Here is a 22,098-nt window from a genome sequence, read left to right on the forward strand (position 1 = left end):
AATTTAGCAATCAATCTACCACAAGATCCGGCTATATCACTCTTGGGCATATACCCAAAATATCCTATCACAAGGATGCTTGCTCATCTATGTTTATTGCTACTGTCTCCACAGCAGATGTCCCTCAACAGAAGAATGCATAAAGAAAATGTGGTACATTTATACAAAGGGATATTATTTGGCTGTTTTAAAAAATGGCATCATGAAATTTCCAGATGAATGGATGAAAATTAATCCTAGGTGAGGTAAACTAGCCCCAGAAAGACAAATATGGAATACATTCACTTATATGTGTGTATTAATCCTTGAGTAAATGGTAACCAAGATGCAATAAGCAGAGTGAAAAAGGTTATGTATACAATAAGGGACTGTCGGGGTACCACATGGATCTCCCTGGGAGGTGGAAATATTCTTTATAGGTGGGGAACAGAGGAGCTGCAACAAGATAATTAGGTGGATGGGGAAAGGGATGTGGGGAGAGACAACTAGAATTGAGGAACATTTGAGGGGTTGTGTGGAAACCTAGTGCAGTGGGAACTTCCTAAGATATATGACAGCAATCCTCATGAATTCTGCAATTGATAGGGGAGATGGAGTCCAAAATTGCCATTTCTTGTCAGCAAATAAAAGTTTCAGTACCTATTCTTTCAATATGAGAAAGTTTAGACTCTCTTGACTTGCAAATGCTAATGAAAATAGAGACAACTGTGATATCCCAGCACCAGTTTTTGAAATATTACCCCCATACAAACAAAGCCTTATGATGATACAAGGACCAAGTCCTTTTAAGTTTCTCACACAAGAATGGAAAACTTGGATTGTCATAAACAGAATATTTTTCAGCTATTAATAGGCATAGACAGTCATAAAAAATGTAAATCTTGGGGCTGGAGAGATGGCTCAAAGGTTAAGAGCACTGCTTTCCAGAAGTCTTGAGTTCAATTCCCAGCAACCACATGGTGGCTCACAACCATCTATAATGAGATTTGGTGTCTTCTTCTGGCATGCAGGCAGAATGGAGGCAGAATGTTGTACACATAATAAATCTTTTTTTTAAAGTAAATCATTTTTAAATAATAAAAAAGAATAAGCCATTCAGAGATGGGAAATACACATGAAGTCTGGATCCTGTATGGTGTTGTATTGACTTTATAATTTTTTTTGCTGATGAGCAAACAGTAGCTGATGAGAGACATTGGATTATGGAAACTGCTAAATTAAGCCAACCTATATACATTTTAAAAAAAGTCTTAACTTCAAAATGTATTATGTTGAGTGAAAAACTATATTTTAATTTCCAAAGGAAATGAGATGCTATAAATTCATTCTAGACTTATATGGATCAAGTTTGATCATGGAAGATCCCCTGAAATCCTGACTACAGACATAAAGAAATAAACCTAGAAGAACTACAAGACATGCAATTTATATTTTACCTGCTCAAACATAAAGCAAAAAGTCATTTTTGGCTGACTTGTATATAATGCATAGTCTATATTTTTATTAATGTAGATGTATATGCCACCTTAAAAAGTTTATGTATTTTCCAAGCAAGGGGACGAGCCACCAATAAAAATTGATGGCCCAGGTGATCCAATACCTAAAACAGCTTGAACGATCTTGGCTGAGATGGTACAGTCTCACAAAATACTCCAGTCAAGACCTAACAATTATCCTGATTTTCTCAAGGTTCCCCCAAAGATACCAGATAACAAACAATAGGAAGTAGTCTAGAGAATGATGCACACACCCCCTAGAGCTGGGAATTGAGTGGGTTTTGGTTTTTCAATGGATGATGAATGTTATTCATTGTGTAGGGTGATTGGTTATAAGTTGTATTGGACATTAGCATAAAGAAAGCTGAACAAAAATGTTAAATTAAAAATTCTCTTTTTAAAGGATAATAATTTAATTTTTCTTTATGTGTAGATTAATATTAAAACCCTCACTGGAATTTACTAGTAAATACCTTTGAACATTAATTCTAGTAATGTTTTCAGGCAAGTTTAAGTTATAAGTGTTTACATTAAAATATATTGAACATATCAATTTTTGGCTAGAAATGAATCAAGATACATAAACTTTCATAAGTATATATCTCCATGTATGAGTGGAAATTATGAAGTCATGTTTCCTTAAAATTTTTTCTATGTGCATAAATATTTGTCTGAACAATAGAAGATAATTAAACTGTAATGAAATAAAGCTTCATTCCAACTTTATATATTTTTAAAGTAGAAATGTCTAAGCACAAATTACCAGATTTCCTGCATCATATATGTATAACTCAGCACTGAGATGCCCATCAGTTGATGCCTGTATAAAGGTCATGAGACATCATATATTATGTAAGTTTAATTACTTAAGTCATAAACAGTATTGCAATTATTTTACTTGTGTGAAGATGGATGGAACTGGAAATCATCATGCTAAGCAAAATATGCCAATCATGTAAGATAGGTGTTATATGTTTTCTTTTGTATGTGAGATCTTCAGAGAAATATAAGGGGATATAGATGTGACATGGGTACTATTATGGTTGTAGAAGAGGAGAAGGAGTGGAAAGATGTGACATAGAAAGATTAGTATGAGCAGAATATGTTCTTAGTTTATTAGATGCCACCCTTACTTTGTGCAATTCATATATAATCAAGTTACTAAAAATGAGCACAACAAATAAAATTTGCTTCCACTATATACAGATTTTTACAATAACTAATTTACTCCATAGAGTCATGATTAGTGAAAAATTTAATGGTATAAATTATATTTACATCTTTTTAAATCTATGTCAGGGACTAGAAAGTCCCTGGTGAAAAGTTTATGTCTACTATGGCAAACTGGGATTAAACATAGACTTTGTTTTTTTTCCTTTCTAGTTGATCACCATGGAGTGTTCCTTAGGGGATACCTATTCCTGGATTTCTAATCAGGTCCAAAAAAATTATAAGCAGGCCACATTCTCTATTGACTTGTGGCTCTGGAGTGACATCTGTAGCTTTTCATTATTATGTTTGGGAAAAGGACTAGTTAAAAGTATTATTCACATTTCAGAGTGACTCCTGTAATCTTTAGATTGTGAGACCTGTTTTATGACCCTTTTGTCATGCAAGATTTTGTGATGACATCTGGCTACTTTTGTTACATTTGATGCCAATTCTACCTCCTGGATAATGGTGGTGTGACATATATAGAGGGCTTTTCAGAAAGGAGAAAAGGTGAGTTCATTCATTCTTTATTCATGCCTCCAATTCCTCTTGTGGGGAAAAAGGAGAATAATTATTACATTGGATAACAACAAAAACAACAACAAATCAGTAGTACACAGCTCAGAATCTACCATCTGCCTGCCTGTGTTTCTTGTTCATTATGTTGGCTTCCTCTTCCATCTGATGGCAAGACAGGCATCATAGGTACAGGTAACACGTGAAATAGATAACTACCTTAGTGTGTGTGGATATTTATTCCATTTTAAACAAAATACTAATGTACCATGTGCATAAATAGTTTATACAACACAAGAATACAATTTGGGCATTAAAAATCTTTATCACTAATGAAACCCATACCCACATTAATTTCTATTTTCTCTTTTGTACCTTTATATATTTTGAAAGCAAAAACTTCCTCCATACTGTATGAAGCTAGCATAGAGTAGAAGAAAATGTGAAGGAACATGGAAGAATATAATTAGTGGTAAATATTAAGATACAGTGGATATGCTTCTTACTTTCTACAAATTGCTAGCTTCATAGAACCTATAGTAAGCTCTATGGAAAGCTTCCAGACTGTGAGGATTGTCAGTTTATAAGGAGTATCTGCATGGTTGATGCCCTACAGGAATTCTCTTGGTTATCCCAGAAACACTAGGGTGTCTAATGGAACTAAGGAATGGGACTAGAAGGACCAAATGAAAGAGAATGAATTTTGTACAACACCTCCAACCACATAATTTTATTAATGGGTAGGTGTTCAGGACAGACTTTTTTCTCCATATGATGAGTCAAGGATGGAATATCATTGTAGTATTCACGACATGAAGATAAAACAGGCAAGAGTGACTCAAAGTTGCCACAACTGGAGAGTGTGATAATATATTCAGATGACAAAGGAGAACTTTTGTGAATTGTTCCAAACTCTGCTGATCCTGAAGTCTTAAAAACAGAGCTGGTTTGTCCACTGATAAAATTTTCTTCTGTCCTAGATTTTCAGTGATAAGCATGCTGGCTGAAAATGGCTCCTTGGTGACTGAATTTGTTCTTGCCGGGTTGACAGATCATCCAGAGCTCCAGCTGCCCCTCTTTTTTCTGTTTCTAATGATCTATATTGTCACAGTGGTGGGAAACTTTGGCTTGGTCACCCTGATTGGCCTCAATCCTCACCTGCACACCCCCATGTACTATTTTCTCTTCAACCTCTCCTTCATTGATCTCTGCTACTCTTCTGTCTTCAGTCCGAAAATGCTGATGAACTTCATCTGTGAGAAGAATACCATCTCTTATGTAGGTTGCATGACTCAGCTATTTCTCTTTCTCTTTTTTGTCATCTCTGAATGCTACATGTTGACCTCAATGGCCTATGATCGCTATGTGGCCATCTGTAATCCACTGCTATATAAGGTCACCATGTCCCCTCAGGTCTGTTCAGTGATATCTTTTGCTGCCTATGGGATGGGATTTGCTGGAGCCTCTGCCCACACAGGATGTATGCTCAGACTGACCTTCTGCAATGCCAATGTCATCAACCATTACTTATGCGACATTCTTCCCCTTCTCCAACTTTCTTGCACCAGCACCTATGTCAATGAGGTCGTAGTTCTCATAGTTGTGGGTATTAACATCACAGTCCCCAGCTTTACCATCCTCATTTCCTATGTTTTCATCCTTGCCAACATTCTCAACATCAAATCCACACAAGGAAGAGCAAAAGCCTTCAGTACCTGTAGCTCTCACATCATGGCCATTTCCCTTTTCTTTGGATCAGCTGCATTCATGTATCTTAAATATTCTTCTGGATCTATGGAACAAGGAAAAATATCTTCAGTTTTTTATACTAATATTGGGCCCATGCTTAACCCCCTGATTTACAGTTTGAGGAACAAGGATGTCAAGGTGGCATTAAGGAAATCATTGATTAAGTTTCAGAGGAAAGACAGATTTTAATTAGAAATAATAATTCTGTAAGAAATTGGAGGACTGAAATATTTTTTGGTATTGCTGGTTTGTCAATGTGACTTTACCTCAGTTATATGTGTAGTCTGGTAGACTTGTTTTTTACAGTATCTTATATGGATAATTTCATTTTTCATTCTGTAACTTTGGCACATCTAACAGGTACTATAAGAAATATATAATATTTTCATGAAGCAACAAATACACAGGTATTTTTCATTACTATTTAATTCTCTCTCCTAGACTATTGGCTATTTCTCACCTTGAAAAGCACAGAAAATTTTGTTACTAAACATTGAAACCTTTCACATCTAAAAGCAAAAATGACAAATAATGGGTGCTTTCTCGCTTTGTAGTAGAACTGTGGTGATCATTAAGTTTGGGAACCTGGGTAAAAGATGACAAGAGGGCTGGTGATGTGTATGGTTTCAATCGGTAATATTGCATTTGAATCCATTTCACCTCATTGAGACTCTGTTTAATCATTTTTATATTTTAAGGTAATAAATATTTTACATGTTCATGGTACAGAGAAGTTACAATTATGTCAGATGATGCATATTTTACTCAAATTAATCCCCACACAGTAGAGATCTACATAATAGCATTGTTACTAATAAATAAAATATATAGAATTTTTCAATTACAAATAAAATCAGAAAAACTCATTATTTGTGTACATGATTTCTAATTAATGTAGACTGTAAGAGAAATTAGGACACAGTCATTAACAAGTAAGCACAAAGACTGATGGATTATGTATCAGAAAAATTGTATATTTTCACTAGTAGCTTTAAATATATGTCATTTGAAGACACTCTTAATAAAAATAAAAATGATTTGTATTTTCTGGAATATTTTAAAATTTGAATGCATCTTATAAATATTTAAAATGTTTAAGTGTGTTTGAAGACTAGATGTCCACCTTGAGGTGTTACTATTGTCTTCCCTAGTTGTTCAAAACAAGCTACCTTCCATGTAGGGTAAGTCAGGCTAGATGGGATGGGAGCTTCTAGGGATTCTCCTGTGTCCACCTACCACACCGTGTACTAGGATTACAGATGCTTGAACACTAAGTCCAATTTTGTGTGGATTCTGAAGATATAACCTAGGCCATTAGGCTCAGGTGGCAAGCACTTTGACATACTAAGTCATCTCCCTGTCCCCAAACTTGAATACTTTTATTAATATGCTATATACTGAATATATCTTATTCTCTGAGTTTTGCCGTAAAATGTAATATAATCCTTAAAAGTTTATAAGACATAAGTTATCAAGTCAGTGAATAATTTAAAAAATACGTAATGACAATTGTAGTTGTCTTAAAGGGAGAATTGCAGAACATTTTATTCAGTAGAGTTAGCTGCATTTATTGGCGATTAGGTCTCAATAATCTAGCAACAGTATTTCAGATACAATAGTGGATTTGAAACTCTTTAGTCAACTTGCTATCAAACACTACTAAGAGCCTAGGGTTGTCTGGTGGTTATAGTACATGCCTTTAATTCCAGCACTGATGAGGCAGAGGCAGGAATACCTCAAGGTCAGCCTCGTCTACAGAGTAAGTTTCAGGACAGCCATGGCTACACAGAAAAGTCCTGTCTCTAAAAACCAAAATCAACCAACCTACCAAACAAAAAATCTGAGCAAACAACAGCAACATAATGAATCCAGGGTCTTATAATGTGGTTAAGTAGCTTCTAATGTTAGGTGTATAGTTTCAGCTATAGTTTTAGGTTTGTTTCTCTTCCACTTCATCCCTTGTGGGTGCTAAATAAACATTTAGTAATCAGTAGGTTGACTTCAGATGACTAATGTATTATCACCAGAGCTCTACTATTTTCAAATATTTTTCCTGCATTTAATTTTGAATATTTTATTGAATTTTCAATTTTATTCAAAATTTTATTCTTGTGTTTAATCTTCTAATCCCATTTAACTTCTTATGAATTTTTCAAGATGATGTTTATTAGAGTTGATTTAGAGTCATAGAAAAGTGTTGATGTAGTAGAAGAGAGGCAGACATATTCCACATGCATTTCCACTACTATTATCATGCATTAGTGTATACATTTGTGATAGTTAATGAAGCAGCATTAATATATTGGTATTAAATTAGATGCAATATTCAGTTATTTGTGTTTCTTATTTTGTTTTTGCTTAGTTAGTTAGTTAGTTAGTTTTGATGATAACTTTCTCTGCTGCCCATTCTAATCTGTACTTATGATCTTCCTCCCCAGTGCTGGATTACAGGCATACAAGCAGGCATACATTTCCACCACGTTTGGGATATTTTTGTTTGCTTTTACCTGTTTCCTTATCTGTTTCAGGCTCACAGGTAGAATACCACATTTAACTCACTTTGGTGGATTTTCATCAGGCTTCCTGTTGTTGTTGTTGGTTGGTTTGGGGCTCTCTTCTAGGTAGTCAGGCTGTGATTGAGCTCAGGTTTCTGAGTGCTGGCAGTACAGACCTATTTGTACCTGACTGTCATGATGTTCTTCTTTGTCAGTTTCTGAATTTTTCATATTAAGGATGAACTGGAAAGATTTGAGGAGTGCCCTGAACGCTGTGTTCTGTGAAATGCTACAATTTTGGTTGATGTTTTATTGGAGGAACAACATCTATTTTAATTAATTTTCAGTTAACATACAAAATGTATTTCACTGTAACATGTCACAGTATCTTGCTTATATTCACAATCATTCACTCTCCCCATCCACCATTCTCTACTCTCTCTGGTCCTTTTCCCCATCCTCTAAATATCTTCTTAAGTTTTCATTATATATATATATATATAGCATATATGCACATAGTTATAATTAATTATTGATTGTTGTATGAAAGATAATGTGACATTTTTAATTATTCTCCCTACTTCCCTGTTGTTACCTACTATTTATTTGTAAAGTCCTTTCTCTCCTGCACTATTTCCTTTTGTAGCTTCATGTTTTATTATACATAATATATTAAATATCATTATAACTAAATCAATAAAATGTTAATTATTTAATTAATATTTAGTATGATATATAATATTAAATGTAGTACATATTTAAAACATAGATTCTTTATATAAGAGGAAAAAATACAGCATTTTTTCTGATTCTGGCTTGGATTATTTAAAACACTTACCTGCAATTCCATTCATTCTTCTTTAGATAATGTAATTTAGTTTTTCTTTATGACTGAATAAAACACCACAGTATATATGTCACATTTTAATTTTTTATAAGTATGTATCTGAACAAGTTTTATTCATTTTTTGTTATTTAAAATTTTGAAGGTGTCATACAAGATAATGTGTTTTGTTATGATACTCTGATAAGTGTGCATAGTTGAATTTTGGTTTTCATCACTGCTCGTTACTGTCTCTGGACATGTCTCGCAAACCCACTGCTTTACTTCGTGTCCAAAGAGTCTCTCTACTTAGCTTTGCTTTTATTAATCTGCATTCTTCATATTGATTTTACTCCTCAGACTTGCGGCTTTTTCTTTTATTCTTTTCTTGGCAAATATTGATTATACATAGTGATAAGATTCACATATACATTTTCATTCATAAATGTAATAATTCTGTCACTTGCATTTCATGATCCTTCCTTTTTTCCCTCCAATTTTTCTTAGGTAGCTTACTTCTTCTTTCAAGTTATATGTATATATTATATTATCTATAATCTAAAACTGAGCATATACATGGATACGTTTCTTTCCAGGCTTTGCATATTTTGCTTGCTGTGATGATCTCCAGTATATTCACTGTCAATAGAACAACTTCATTCTACTTTATGGTTGAATACACACACACACACACACACACACACACAACACACACACACACATATATATATATATATATATATATATATATATAATTTATGATAAATCATCATATATGTGATCACCACCTATGATTTCATATATATGTGTATGTCATCATAACTTACAGATAAGAGATTGGATGTTCAATTTATTCTTACCATCCTGCATATATCTGACTGATTCCAGTCTTTGAGAATCCAGTAGTAGAAAACCCCTCCAGATTGAGTTTGATTACTTAGCACACACACAAAAACAGATGAAGTTTTTGAAGCAGCTTCTTCAAAATTTGACATCTGAAAGATGAATGCAACATTGTAGGACTCAGTGGAGCTCATGTTCTCCTGTCCTGATCACTTTGTAGATGTCTGCAGAGCCATCTTCACTTTTCTTACATCCTATATTTTCATTCCCAGACTCTTTCCTGGCCACACTTAGCTTTAAAGTACGTGGGCTGAGCAGACTCTTTTGCCTTCTTACAGTTCCCACTTCTTACACCCAAGTTGACTAATGTTCTGTATTGGGAGAGTTTACCAAGAGAACTGAAGTTTGGGGAAACAAATACAGGATTGGTATCTGTATAAATGAACCTTTCTTCATACTTTCAAAACAACACAGTAGGAGGAAAAGGGTCCCAAGAGCAGGTGAAAGATTCAGAGATACCTCCCACTCCCACTATTAGAAGTTCTACAACACCACCAAACTAGCAACCGTAACAGGAAATACTTTCCCAGACAAGGCTTTGCTCTGTAACCTACACTACCATGAGTCTTTTTGTCTTCTGTCTCAGCCTCCTGGGTACAGTGAAAATTAGACCTATGTTACCATCCCTCTCTATTACAATATTTTCTTTTTGGATTTTATACATGTAGAATATATTTACTCATTTTATACTGTCTTTATAAGAAAATAATAATGCATGACAGAATTTGTGTGGCAAAAACTGACATGAGAATAGATGAATGTTCTCAAGTTTATCTAATTGTTTCTAATTTGTGTTTATGTCAACTTCAAGGAAGTTTTTCTTCTCTAGAAATTGACTGCCTGTAATCTAGAATATACTTTTGAAAATGGATCTGTTCTTGTAAATCCCACTGCCTCCTAAATATTCATCCTTATGCTTGTAAGTTTGACTATGAATTTTGAAGTAAATGAAGATTATAAAGGAGAGTCCTGGGCCTGTATAAATACAAAGAAAAGGTGACCATGCAGTTCCTAGACCAAAATAAGACATAATAACACAAACCTTATACCTAAGGCTCAAGGATTGTCATGGAAGAGAGTCCAGAAAGATTTTTTTTATTTTTAATTTCATTTTTAATTATTCATATTTACATATCTATTCCCCCCCATTCCCTTACCCTCCCATCCTCCCATGTTCCCCACCCATCCCACCCCAACCCACCCCCTACTCCTCCCCAGGGATAGTGAGGCTCTCTACCAAGGACCTTCAAAGTCTGTCATATTGTTTTGGGGAAGGTCTAGACCCTCCTTGCTGTATCTTGGCTGCAGTAGTATCCCTCCTTAGGGATTGGGCTCCCAATGTCCATTTGTGCTCTAGTGTCTTCAAGAAAGGATAGGGATATTGTTCCCTTGTACTCTAGACTACATGGATACCACACAAACCCCACAGAGATTACGACAGCCAACATGTCAAAATGGATGAAGGAAATTTTAACAAGGTCTCACTTATAGATGAAGAGTGTTAGGCAGCCAATGGGGAACAACCTTTTTTTTTTCCAGGAATGAGACTCAAATCCTAAGAGTCAGCCCTAAATAAATACAAGTAAAGTCAACAGTAATTATTAGACAAAACAGGATTTATATAATATAATATAATATATAATATAATATATATATATATATATATATATATATATATATATACATATATTAGAAGAAAAGGTCTCAAACTTAAGAGGTGACAAGGGATGACAAGGGAGGATCTGGAAGTGACAGAGGGGAGTATAAAGGAGGTAAATAGATAGTATCTATGAACAAAGTACAAAATTCTCAAATAAAAATTTAAAAAATAACAGTGTTGAATTGTTATTACCTAACCTAAAGACTGTACTAGAATAGTCCCCATAGTGTATAATTTTTGAAATGATAAATATAAATTAAATAAATAGATTCACTAGATGATCAACTGGCATTTGATAAAGATCCATTATATTCAGTGCATATGTAAAAGTCTTTTAAAGGAACTAAGTTGTAAAAATTTGAAGTCCATATGTATCACCAGCAGCACACACATGATCAGACCTATACACTCCCCTTCTCACTTGAATTTTTGTGTCTTTCTGTCTTCAACACATTTCTTTCCCTCACTTTATTTTTTTTTTTTTTTGCATTTTTCAAGACAGGGTTTCACTGTATAGCTCTTGTAGACCAGGCTGGTCTCAAACTCACAGAGATCTGCCTGCCTCTGCCTCCCAAGAACAAGGATTAAAGGCATGCACCACCATGCCATGGATCTTCCTGTATCTACCTGACCATGCTTTGACTTCCTTGAAGTTTTATTTATGTATTTTTCCTTCAAACTATACTTTCCTGTCTATTTCTTCAAAGTTGAATGTATACATTAATCCTTATAACTTTACCTGGCTTTTCTCTATTAGAAACATCAACATTTATATAAATACCTAGAGAAATTATGTTGTCAGTATCTATACCTTTTGTGAGATGTGTGCTGAATGATCCTTACAGGTTTTAATTTTTTGTACATATTATTTCCTGGAACTACTTAGCAGTAAACCTAAAACTGCTATAGGAAAAAGTGTGGAATACAATTCAACTGATGGGCACTACAAGTGATTTTTTTTTAACTTGAGCTATGGTAATTGGGAAATAAGATCTCATGAAACTAACAAGGTTCTGTACAGCAAATAAAACTATCTAGTGAATAAGATAGCCAATATAATAGAAAAAAATTCTTTGCCAGTTATACATCTTGCAGATGATTAGTGACTAAAATATACAAAGAATTATGGAGTGAGCCTTAGATTCAAATTTAAAAAATGATTGGCTATTCCATTAACATCTGTGCTACTAGGCATTATACACAGAGAGAGCCCTTGGAACACACAGCTCTAAATGTGATGTCTCCATCAAATCTCTCCCCTCAGAGTGCACAGAAACCTAAGAAAGAGGAGACTGGAGAGGGGGAGATGGAGAGAATTGGGACCCTGGGAGAAAAAGGCCATCTGAAAACAATTGGGCAAAGCTCTTATGAACTCAGAGAGACTAAAATCGCAAGCATAGAGCTGAAATAGGTCAGCATCAGGTCCTCTGCATGTATGCTATAGCTTTCAGTTTAGTACTTCTAGGGGACTCCTGAATGTGTAAATGGGTGGGTCTCTGGTCCTTGTGCCTTCTCTTGGGATTTTCTAAATTTTCTGTTGACTCGTCTAACTTTAATATGATTGTTTTTGTTTGATATTATTATATTTTATTTTGTTATGTTTGGTTATTATATACTGGAATCCAGTTCTTTTCTAATGAGAGACAGAATCAAGGTACATCTCGATAGGAAAGGAGGTGAGGAGGAACTGGGAGGAGTAGAGAGAAAAGAAACTGCATTCAGATAAAAGGAAAAAAATATTAAAAAATAAAAACAAAACCTTGAGTCTTTCTTGAATTTAACATTTTTTAAATGCTATTAACATTAGACTGTGACTCATGCTCAAATTAACACAAAAATTTGTACTACTTATAGGCAGGTCACTGTTGTAGGTTATAGGGTTTGAGGGTGGGGGATGTTGACTTTTCTTCTCTGGTAGTGGTATGCAAAGTACCTTCCAGCATAAAGACACTACTCAGCAGGGGCTGAGCTTCTATTTGGGCAGTAGCTCAATATTCCCAGTTTCAAAGGCAGAATCAGGGGCGTACTTTCAACAATAGGGCCTTCCTGGCAGCTTGTGAAAAATAAGTAGTATCTTTCTTCTCATCTCTCCTCAAGGCAGACCAAGTTCTCCTCTCAAGGCTCAGGGATTTATGTGGAAGAGGAAGAAGAAAGATGGTAAGAGGCAGAGGTGGTGGATGAATCCAAGGAAAGAGTGCCTTCCAGACACAAGAGGGCTGATGTGCATCTGAATTTACAGAGACTGTAGCCTCAAGCACAAGAACAGGACTTGTTTAAGTTCAGACCACACAAAACCCCAGTACTGAGAAGGGAAAATGGATATAAAGTCCTACCCTGAACCAAGAAGCTATTTGCACCTGTGCCTTTTGGGACATGGAAAACCAGTTTTCTCCAAGGGGTTAACACTGGATATATCAACTGCATTCCAGGACAGGCCCCATTCCCAGGAGTAGCTGGCGAACACAAAACAAACTTCATGGTTTTTCTCTATGATTTTTGACTTGGTTTAGTACTTTTGGTCTTCTTGTTTTTGTTTTGATTTTCATTTCTTTGTGACTTGTTGAGAGAGACAGAGAGTAGAGTGGATGTGACAGGACCACGCCACCTCAAACCAACCTTCAGTAACATACTTTCTACAGTGAGCCTTTCCCTTTAAAGGTTCAATATTTCCAGGAAGGCTCTGCTTTTCTAAAGTGAAATGGAGAAGAAGGAGTGGATCTTGGAGAGAAAAGAGATGGGCAGGGGGGGGACTAAGAGGAGTGGAGAGAGGGGAAACTGTAGTCAGATGTATTGATAACAAAAAAATAAAAAGTAAAATGAAATTTAATAAAGGTCCCATAATTCCCTAAAAAGCACCACTGATTGGGACCAAGTGTTCAAATACATGAGCATATTTGAGACATTTTTCATTCAAACCACCAAAGTGGTGATTATATATATTTACACACACACACACACACACACACACACACACACACACACACACACACACACAAACAAACAAACTTCCAGGTAGTGCCAGCAGATACGATGACTCCTCTGTCAACATAGACTATGTTTTCTTTAATTTCCTATTTTCTGAAATGCCCTGTCTGATAAATTAAAATGGATATACAATGGTGTATTTCCAGGCAGCCAATTTCAGTGCTGTGAATAGGTATGTAAATACGGGGCAGCTAATTCTCCAGTGTTTTGCCAGAGAAAACGCTGGAGAAGCATAGGTCTTTTTAATTTTAATCAGGTCTCTAGGATTTACAAGGTCATAAAAATCTCTTGGGCCATACTGTTAGGTGGCTCTCTTGGCATTAGTAGATGCTATTTATCTCCCCAAGGTTAGCGAAGACCCTCTGGGCAAAACCTCTCCATCAGTTACGATCTGTAGCTAATGATTTCTCAGAACCTTGGAGAGCAAACAGTGTGTTCTGAATCTGGAAGCTCAGAATTCATTCCAACCTAAAAGATATGCTTTATGTTTTCCTGTATCATATACCCCTAAATCTACCAGATGATCAGAGCTATTGGAATTCCCTATCACTGCTGTGAAAGTGAAGTTAAGAAGGTCCATTCCTGAAGTCTCCATGCAAAAAGGTGATTTTTTGTTTTGTTTTGTTTTTAGAAACCTCCTCTAAGAGGGCCTAGGGGTCGAATGTGCCTTATGTTCTCATCTGAGACCACCATGGAGTCTGATGTAGGAGTTAGGCTACCCAGGGAGAAGTGAAGCAGGGTAGCTGAAGAAGTCTGACCCATATCCTCACAGAAATATATAATACACATTTAAATTTAATATTAAGTTATCAGGCTTGGAGGCAAGTGTTCTTACCGTCTTCCCAGCCCACTATGCGTCTTTATACATTCCCTAGTATTATAAGGGAATATATGGAGATGGAAATGGAAAAGGAAAAGTGCATAGAAGGGTGTGCTAGAGAGTAATTTTCCATTCTGGGTATTGATATTATTATAGTGTGTGTACTGGAAAAGCTAAGATAGTATCATATTCCCATTTCTTCTGCTTTCACAGGTATGACCTGAGGAGGAATGGCCTTAGGCAATGGTTCTATCACAGTGAAAGAGTTCATCCTGCTGGGCTTGACACAGCAGCCAGAGCTCCAGTTGCCCTTCTTCTTCCTCTTCTTGGCAATCTATGTGGTCTCCATGGTGGGGAACCTGGGCTTGATCGTTCTGATTGTTCTGAACCCTCATCTGCACACCCCCATGTACTACTTTCTCTTCAACCTTTCCTTCATTGATTTCTGCTACTCCTCTGTCATAACCCCCAAAATGCTGGTGAGTTTTCTGAAGCAGAACATCATCTCCCATGCTGAGTGCATGACTCAGCTCTTCTTCTTTGCCTTTTTTGTTATTGATGAATGCTGTATTTTAACAGCAATGGCCTATGACAGATATGTGGCCATATGTAAGCCACTGCTTTATAAGGTTACCATGTCCCATCAGGTTTGCTTCATGATGACAATGAGTGTTTACACAATGGGGTTAGTGGGTGCCATGGCCCACACTGTGTGTATGCTGAGACTCACCTTCTGTAACAGCAACATCATCAATCACTACATGTGTGACATACCCCCTCTCCTGAAGCTCTCCTGCACAAGTACTGCCATTAATGAGCTGGTGGTTTTTATTGTTGTGGGTGTCAATGTAATAGGACCTAGTTTGATCATCTTCACTTCTTATACTTTGATCATTTCCAACATTTCCCACATACGTTCCACAGAGGGCAGGTCCAAGGCTTTTAGTACCTGCAGCTCTCACATAATAGCTGTTTCTATTTTCTTTGGAGCCTCAGCATTCATGTATCTTAAACCTTCTCCTATTGGATCTGAGGGAGAAGATAAAGTGTCCACTGTTTTCTACACCATCGTGGGCCCAATGTTGAACCCTTTCATCTACAGTTTGAGGAACAAGGATGTCCACATTGCACTGAGTAAGACTTTGAAGAGGAGCATGCTTGTATAGATAGACACTGTTTGTCTTATAGATACAGATCTTACTTGCTGTAGGCAATGTATCAATCTATGGAGTGAATCCTAAGAAGTTGAAATGAAATTCCAATTATTTGATATCTATAAAATTAATTGTGCTAATTAGTTCACAGAACAAGGCATGTGAGGAAGAAGGTGAGGCATTCATTCTTTCAGAAATAGTAAAGGGAATACTTCAGTTGTTGATTCTCTAGCTTAGTTTTAGGTTTTCTAATTTTTACTTTCTGTTGTTGTCTCACTGTATGGCCTAGGGTTATCTCAAACTCATGCTTGTTTTTGTCTCAGCCTCCTGAATGCTAGAAATATAGGTAGGCATATGCAACTGTATATGGCTTATATAGATTTAAGTAGAAATTCTGCGTTAATCCAGAAATGACAAGATTGTGGAGTTTTCGTTGTTGCTTTTTTTTTAATACAAACATCTATGATCCTGTAGAGCTGTGATGGACACCCAGTGATTCAAAGGTCTTTCCTAATTTAGAAAACCTCTATTCAGTGTCCATCAAGCTTCTGTTGAGATAAATTTCTTTCTTTCTCCAATAGAAGAGGAGCAGTGTGAATGTCCCTGTCACTCTGATTTCTTTTCTCACTTTAAGTTCAAGGGAATTTGGAAAAGTGAGGTCAAATTTTCTTATTCTAATTCGTAAGGATAGGAAATGGAATAACAATTTTCAGTGGCCAAAATGAATGCAACCTAACTCTGTCTGCACATGTCTGACTTCAAGAACATAGTAGATACGTGGACAGGCTGTGTTTTCACTGACACAAAGTCTAGCTACACATTCTAACTCTGAAGTGAAAGCATGTTCTTATCATAAATTAAGTTTGTAATATTAATTAGTAGGTGAATCCTTGAATGGCATTATTTGTGTTTCAGAGTCTTTATGGAGGAGATGGTACGGAGAACACTTGTTGCTTTTTCAGAGTGAGTGATCAGGGTGGGCTTGGCTAAGGAGGTGGTTTGTGAGCTCTGTCAATGGAACAGAGGGAGACAGCCATAGAGAGGATGTTTCCAGCAAAATGGGGAGCTGGCACAAAGTCTGACAGACAATGAAAACATTGATACATATAGAAATAGAAAAGACATTAATTCAGCTTCCATATAGTGTGGAAAGACACAAATTTGGAGATTTGTTTGATCCATGAATATAAATTTAGAAATAAAGCTGATGTCGTAAGAGTCTGTAAGGGAATGGATGTGTGCTGCTAAAAGCAAATAAAATTTCCTGGGATTTTAACCACACAAAGGACTGTTTTATGTTATATTATTTACTATTTTGAAGTCTTATCTATGTTTATTTTCTATACACCCTCCAAATAGGTTAAGCATTTCATTGCTAGTTTGTAGTGAAGTTAATTACATAATCTACCTCTAATAATACCAAGTTGCCATTCTCTGCATTCTGAGTCAATTACTTCCCTAATATTTGACTCCAGATAAGTCACAGCTGTAGGATCTGAACTGCATGGTCAGGTGTGAAATTGAAAGCTTTTTTGATGTCATTATTTTACCCATGTGGTACTAATGTCCCAATGTGGAACGATAATTGAAATTGACCTGCTTTTGAATATAAATTCTATGAGCCTTGTGCTCTGTGTCCTCTTGGACTTAGTTTCTAAACAAAAAATTGCTGTACAATTTAAAATAAATAATGTGTCACATATTTACACAGCACTGTCTGTTTCGTCTTTTACAAGTTTTATTGTAGCGTTTCTCAGATGCAGATTTTTGCTGTGTAGCATCCCTGAAATGAGCAACTATCTCATACTCCATCACTTATCCCCATTGCTTTTGTCTTATTGAGAGGCCTGATATAACTGTCATTGGGCAAGCATTATCATAGCTACTGAAGTTGTCACTGTAATTGAGTCATAAAAATTGATGATAATAAATGGTGTTTATAAGTTCATTGCCATTGGAGATTCTTTGTGCATGTGTATGTGTATTATTTAGTGGATAATAATTAATAATCCACTAAATTTGGATTATTAATAAATAACTTAATTAAAAATTATTATGTGGGGTGAACAAAGACAACAGCCATGGTCATGCCAAAGTGGATGTGGAAGGGGAAAAGAACCCATGAGGGTTTTAATTCTATACAAAGAATTATAGGCAACTGAGGAAATCTGGGACACGGAAAGGTGGTCTTCCCCAGGGAAGAAAATACCAAGCAGTTGTCCAGTGCCAAATTGTCAACCCTGAAAATTTAAACGCAAATAGTATTGTAGAGACATAGAAGGTTAAGGAGTATATATGCATATACATATCTATGCAAGAAATAACAATTAGTGAAAAAAGAGGCCAGGATTTGAAGGAGATGGGGGTAATATAGAAGGGTTTGGAGGGAGGAAATAGAAGGGAGAAATGTTATAATTATATTATGAACTCAAAAAGATATCAGGGGCTGAAGCAATGGTTCATTAGTTAAGAGCTCTTGCTGCTTTTACAGAGGACCTGGATTGGTCAATTCACAACCATGTGTAAATCTAGTCCCAGTGGATGCTATGCAATCTTCTGTTCTTACTGTTTACCAGGCATATGTGTGTGTTATGCATACCTGTATTCAAGCAAAATATTCATACACATAAAATAAAGTCTTTAACAATTCAATTAAAATATAGCAATGACATTCAGAGTAGGACAGAAAAATAGCAGTGGTTGTAAATTTTCAAGTAATGTAGGAAATTTATTTTATTGGTAGGAAAAGTATTTATTTATTTAGATACTTGTTATAGAATAGCAATGAAGTTATTTTGGAGCTTTTAGAAAGCAAGATAAACACCAATGATGAAGTTCTGTCCTATTTTGTGACTGAGATACATGTGAAATGGTTATTTGCACTGATGGCTGCTAATGCAAGGATGGTCACTGTCTTTTGGGGACATAGTCATTGGTATGTTGCTTGTGCCCTGGTGGATAGCAGCATACCCATGTACTTATAGGTAGAACTAATTAGACATGGGGTTATTAATAACAATAAAAAAGAAGACATGAAGTTGGGAGGAGAATGGAGCAGGGTCACTGGGAACATTTAGAGAAAGGTAATACTGGCTGGATTGATCAATAAATGTCTTATGACTGTATATGAATGTATAAAACTTTCAAAGGAGAAAAATACTATTTTAAAAATAAAATAAAGAGTGGACAGCCTTGCCTTTTCCTAATTTCAATGGAATCACTTTCAGTTTTCTCCATTTAGTTTGATGTTGGATGTTGGCTGCTATATATTGCTGTTACTATATTTAGGTATGTTTCTTATATCCCTGATCTCTCCAAAAACTTTATTATGAAGGAGTGTTGGATTTTGTCAAAGGCTTTCATGATTCCTCATGGGAGGCCTCACCTTCTCTGAGGAGTGGATAGGGGTGGGGTGGACAGATGGTTGGAGGAGTGGGAAGACCGGAGGGAGAGGGAACTAGGATTGGTATGTAAAATAAGATTGTTTGAAAAATAAAAAAATAAAAAGATAAAATAAAATAGTGTCTTCTACATTCAAATTCATGTACCTGGTGGCTTTGTTTAATTCTTTGTTATATAGTAGTATCTATATGCTTACAATAATTTTTGGCTAACTCTACTAAATTAAATAGAAGTAGATACAATTTAAGTATATAGTTGGCAACTTTATTTTCTTTTAATAATACAAAATAGGATGTTATCTCATACATAAATGACATTGATGTTTCAAAAAATTAAGTGTTACTTTTGTTTTGCTTTATTAATCATGGCTAATATTAATGCAGACCCAGGTAGGCTAGTACTTTTTAGTAAATTGACATCAGCAAATAGACACAGGTTCTTTAATGTAGGGGTTATTTTAAAAGAAGGCTTATAGTGTAGGCTCTAATATAATTTATAAGTGGAGGAAGTATGAATTCAGACAAGTACATTCATGTACAGAGTTAAGGTCCTGGTGAGGATACAATGAAAGCCTAGTCATTGCTAAAGCACGTAGAGAAGAATTCAATAATGAAAACATGTGCACAATTGACCCATAAAGAAAACAATTCCAATGTGTTTCAGGCATCTAACCTGCTGTATTCTGATCTGGTGTTTTCAGTAGCAGCACTGAATTGTACACACACACACACACACACACACACACACACACACACACACACACAAACACCTTCACAGACACACTGAAAAAAACAAGACAGCTAAAACCAGAGCCAAAGTTCAAACTTTGGAAGAATTGGCTATTAAGTAGATAACTTCCATTCCTTTTAAAACCTGACAGTATTTTTTACAGGAGGGATGGATGGGATGGGGATTGGAAGCAACTGGCAAGAGTAGAGGGAAGGGAGACTTTGATTGGGATGTAAGAACAAAACAACAACAAAAATATACTGATCCTTGAACTTCCATTCACCTATAACACTATAATACTGAGCAAATCATAACTTCTATAAGTCTAAGACACCCCAGATGTAACACATGTACTAATAATATTTATTATAAGTATATGCCTTTTGAGATGCAAAGAAAATGAACGCACACTTGTCCTGTTCTAACAATCAAAGATCCCAAATCAAGAAGATTGCCTTCATTTGTGTTTCTCTCAAAAGTTTTTGGAGTTCTTAAGGGTGTACTTCTGCTTTCCCCCTTTACAGGCTATTGTAAATGTTGATTCCTTAAGTACCTGTTAAGGGGAACACATTTATTTTAGTTACAGTGAAGGGACCAGCTTCCCTTTGGGCAGCCGTAATGGCCGAACATGTGCTCTATGACCTTGTCTTTAGTCACTAGAGGTTAGGTGCCTGCCTCGTGATGAGGAACCAATCAGAAGTTAGCTGGTGGCACTATGCTTTACGACCCTGGGTGTACTTTACAGACAAGCACACAGCAATGACACAGAGCATAGCAACCACCCTGGGAAGCCCTATGGGCCATAACAACCAGCTGGCCAATCAACACAGGGCAAACCCTCCAAGGCTGGAGGCACACCAATAGTGAGCCTGTACGTACCCCTAAACACTCCCCTTATTCTGCCCTATAAGATCTCGGTCCTGTGGCTTCTCAGAGTCTTTACTAGCCATCAGCCATGGCGGGTGGGTGAAAGACCCGAGCTAACATGGGGGTTAGCTCGTTAAATTTAAAAAAAGCCTCATGCAGTTTGCATCAAGCTCTCGAATCCGCCTGGTGATTGGGTTGACCGCAGTCATGGCCTGGGACCCAGGATACCTCAGTTTTCCGGGGTCTAACAACACCAATCACATGAATTCATTGCTTTCTCTCGGTTTTCTTAATTAAGGTAAAGCTGGCTTAAAGATAGCTGCACATGATTAAAGTGGACATATTAAATGAGAGATTAGACCAATTGAGAGCATGTTAGTAGATGCCTGATTATGTGTCCTGGTTTGGGTGATGGTACATAAATGCAGACATAGGCTTGGATTACATAAATTATGCATACATTTTCAAACATATTCCTGTTAAGCTTCTGGAAGCAGTATAAGCTCTGTAGTATCATTACCATTGTTGTTCCAATGTAATTTTCTAGTTATGTTTTATCATGCAGCTTTTGAAGATGTCATTATTGAAGAAAGTTGGTGGAAAGATAAGAGGATGAATTTATGATCTCTTTTATACCTTCTTGTATGATTTTAACTTCTATGCTAAATAGCTATTGCCTTCTCCTAAGCCAAAGTGCATGTTTATATACACAAAATTTTGTTTTATTTCTTTAACTTGTGTGTGTATGGGTGAAGATGTGTGTTTATGTATATGGTTGTGTTCGTGTATGTATGCATATACATGTGTATGTGTGTATACATATGTATGTGTGTATTCGAGTATATGTGTACATATATATTTAAATGTATGTGTATATGCATACATGTGGGTTTATGTTTATGCATGCATGTGTGTATGTATATATGCATGTATATGCTTGTGTATAAAGTTTTATACATGAGTATATATGTTTATGTGTGTATGTATGCATACAAATATTTGTGTATGTATGTATGTAATGTGTGTGTGTGCAGGTATATAAGCACATGTATGTTTGTATATACATATGTGTTTTTATGTTTATGTATTTGTGTGTGTTTGTGTGTATGCATTTATGTGTGCATGTGTACATGTGTACAAGCATGTGTATATGTCTTTATATATATGTATACACACACACACATATATATATGGGTTATGTGTGCACAAATATATGTATGTGAATGCATGTATACATGTGTGTGTATATATTCCTGTATGTTTGTGTATATGTTTGTATATATGTGT

The 22,098-nt window shown here is 35.8% G+C and overlaps 2 protein-coding genes across 2 annotated transcripts; both read left to right on the top strand.

The window, feature by feature from the left end:
• The first annotated feature begins 4,205 nt into the window (after positions 1–4,205).
• Positions 4,206–5,162, top strand: LOC100761696 (olfactory receptor 147). Its single transcript, XM_027412236.1, has one exon. It carries the CDS (start codon positions 4,221–4,223, stop codon positions 5,160–5,162), a length of 942 nt encoding a protein of 313 aa, XP_027268037.1. The 5' UTR covers positions 4,206–4,220.
• A 4,979-nt stretch (positions 5,163–10,141) lies between these two features.
• LOC100759481 (olfactory receptor 145) lies at positions 10,142–15,825 on the top strand. Its single transcript, XM_027412237.1, has 2 exons — positions 10,142–10,160; positions 14,888–15,825. The coding sequence occupies exons 1-2, from the start codon at positions 10,142–10,144 to the stop codon at positions 15,823–15,825; spliced, it is 957 nt and encodes a 318-aa protein (XP_027268038.1).
• The last annotated feature ends 6,273 nt before the right edge of the window (positions 15,826–22,098 follow it).

Source organism: Cricetulus griseus, chromosome 4, assembly GCF_003668045.3.
Source record: "Cricetulus griseus strain 17A/GY chromosome 4, alternate assembly CriGri-PICRH-1.0, whole genome shotgun sequence".
NCBI classification, from domain to species: domain Eukaryota; kingdom Metazoa; phylum Chordata; class Mammalia; order Rodentia; family Cricetidae; genus Cricetulus; species Cricetulus griseus.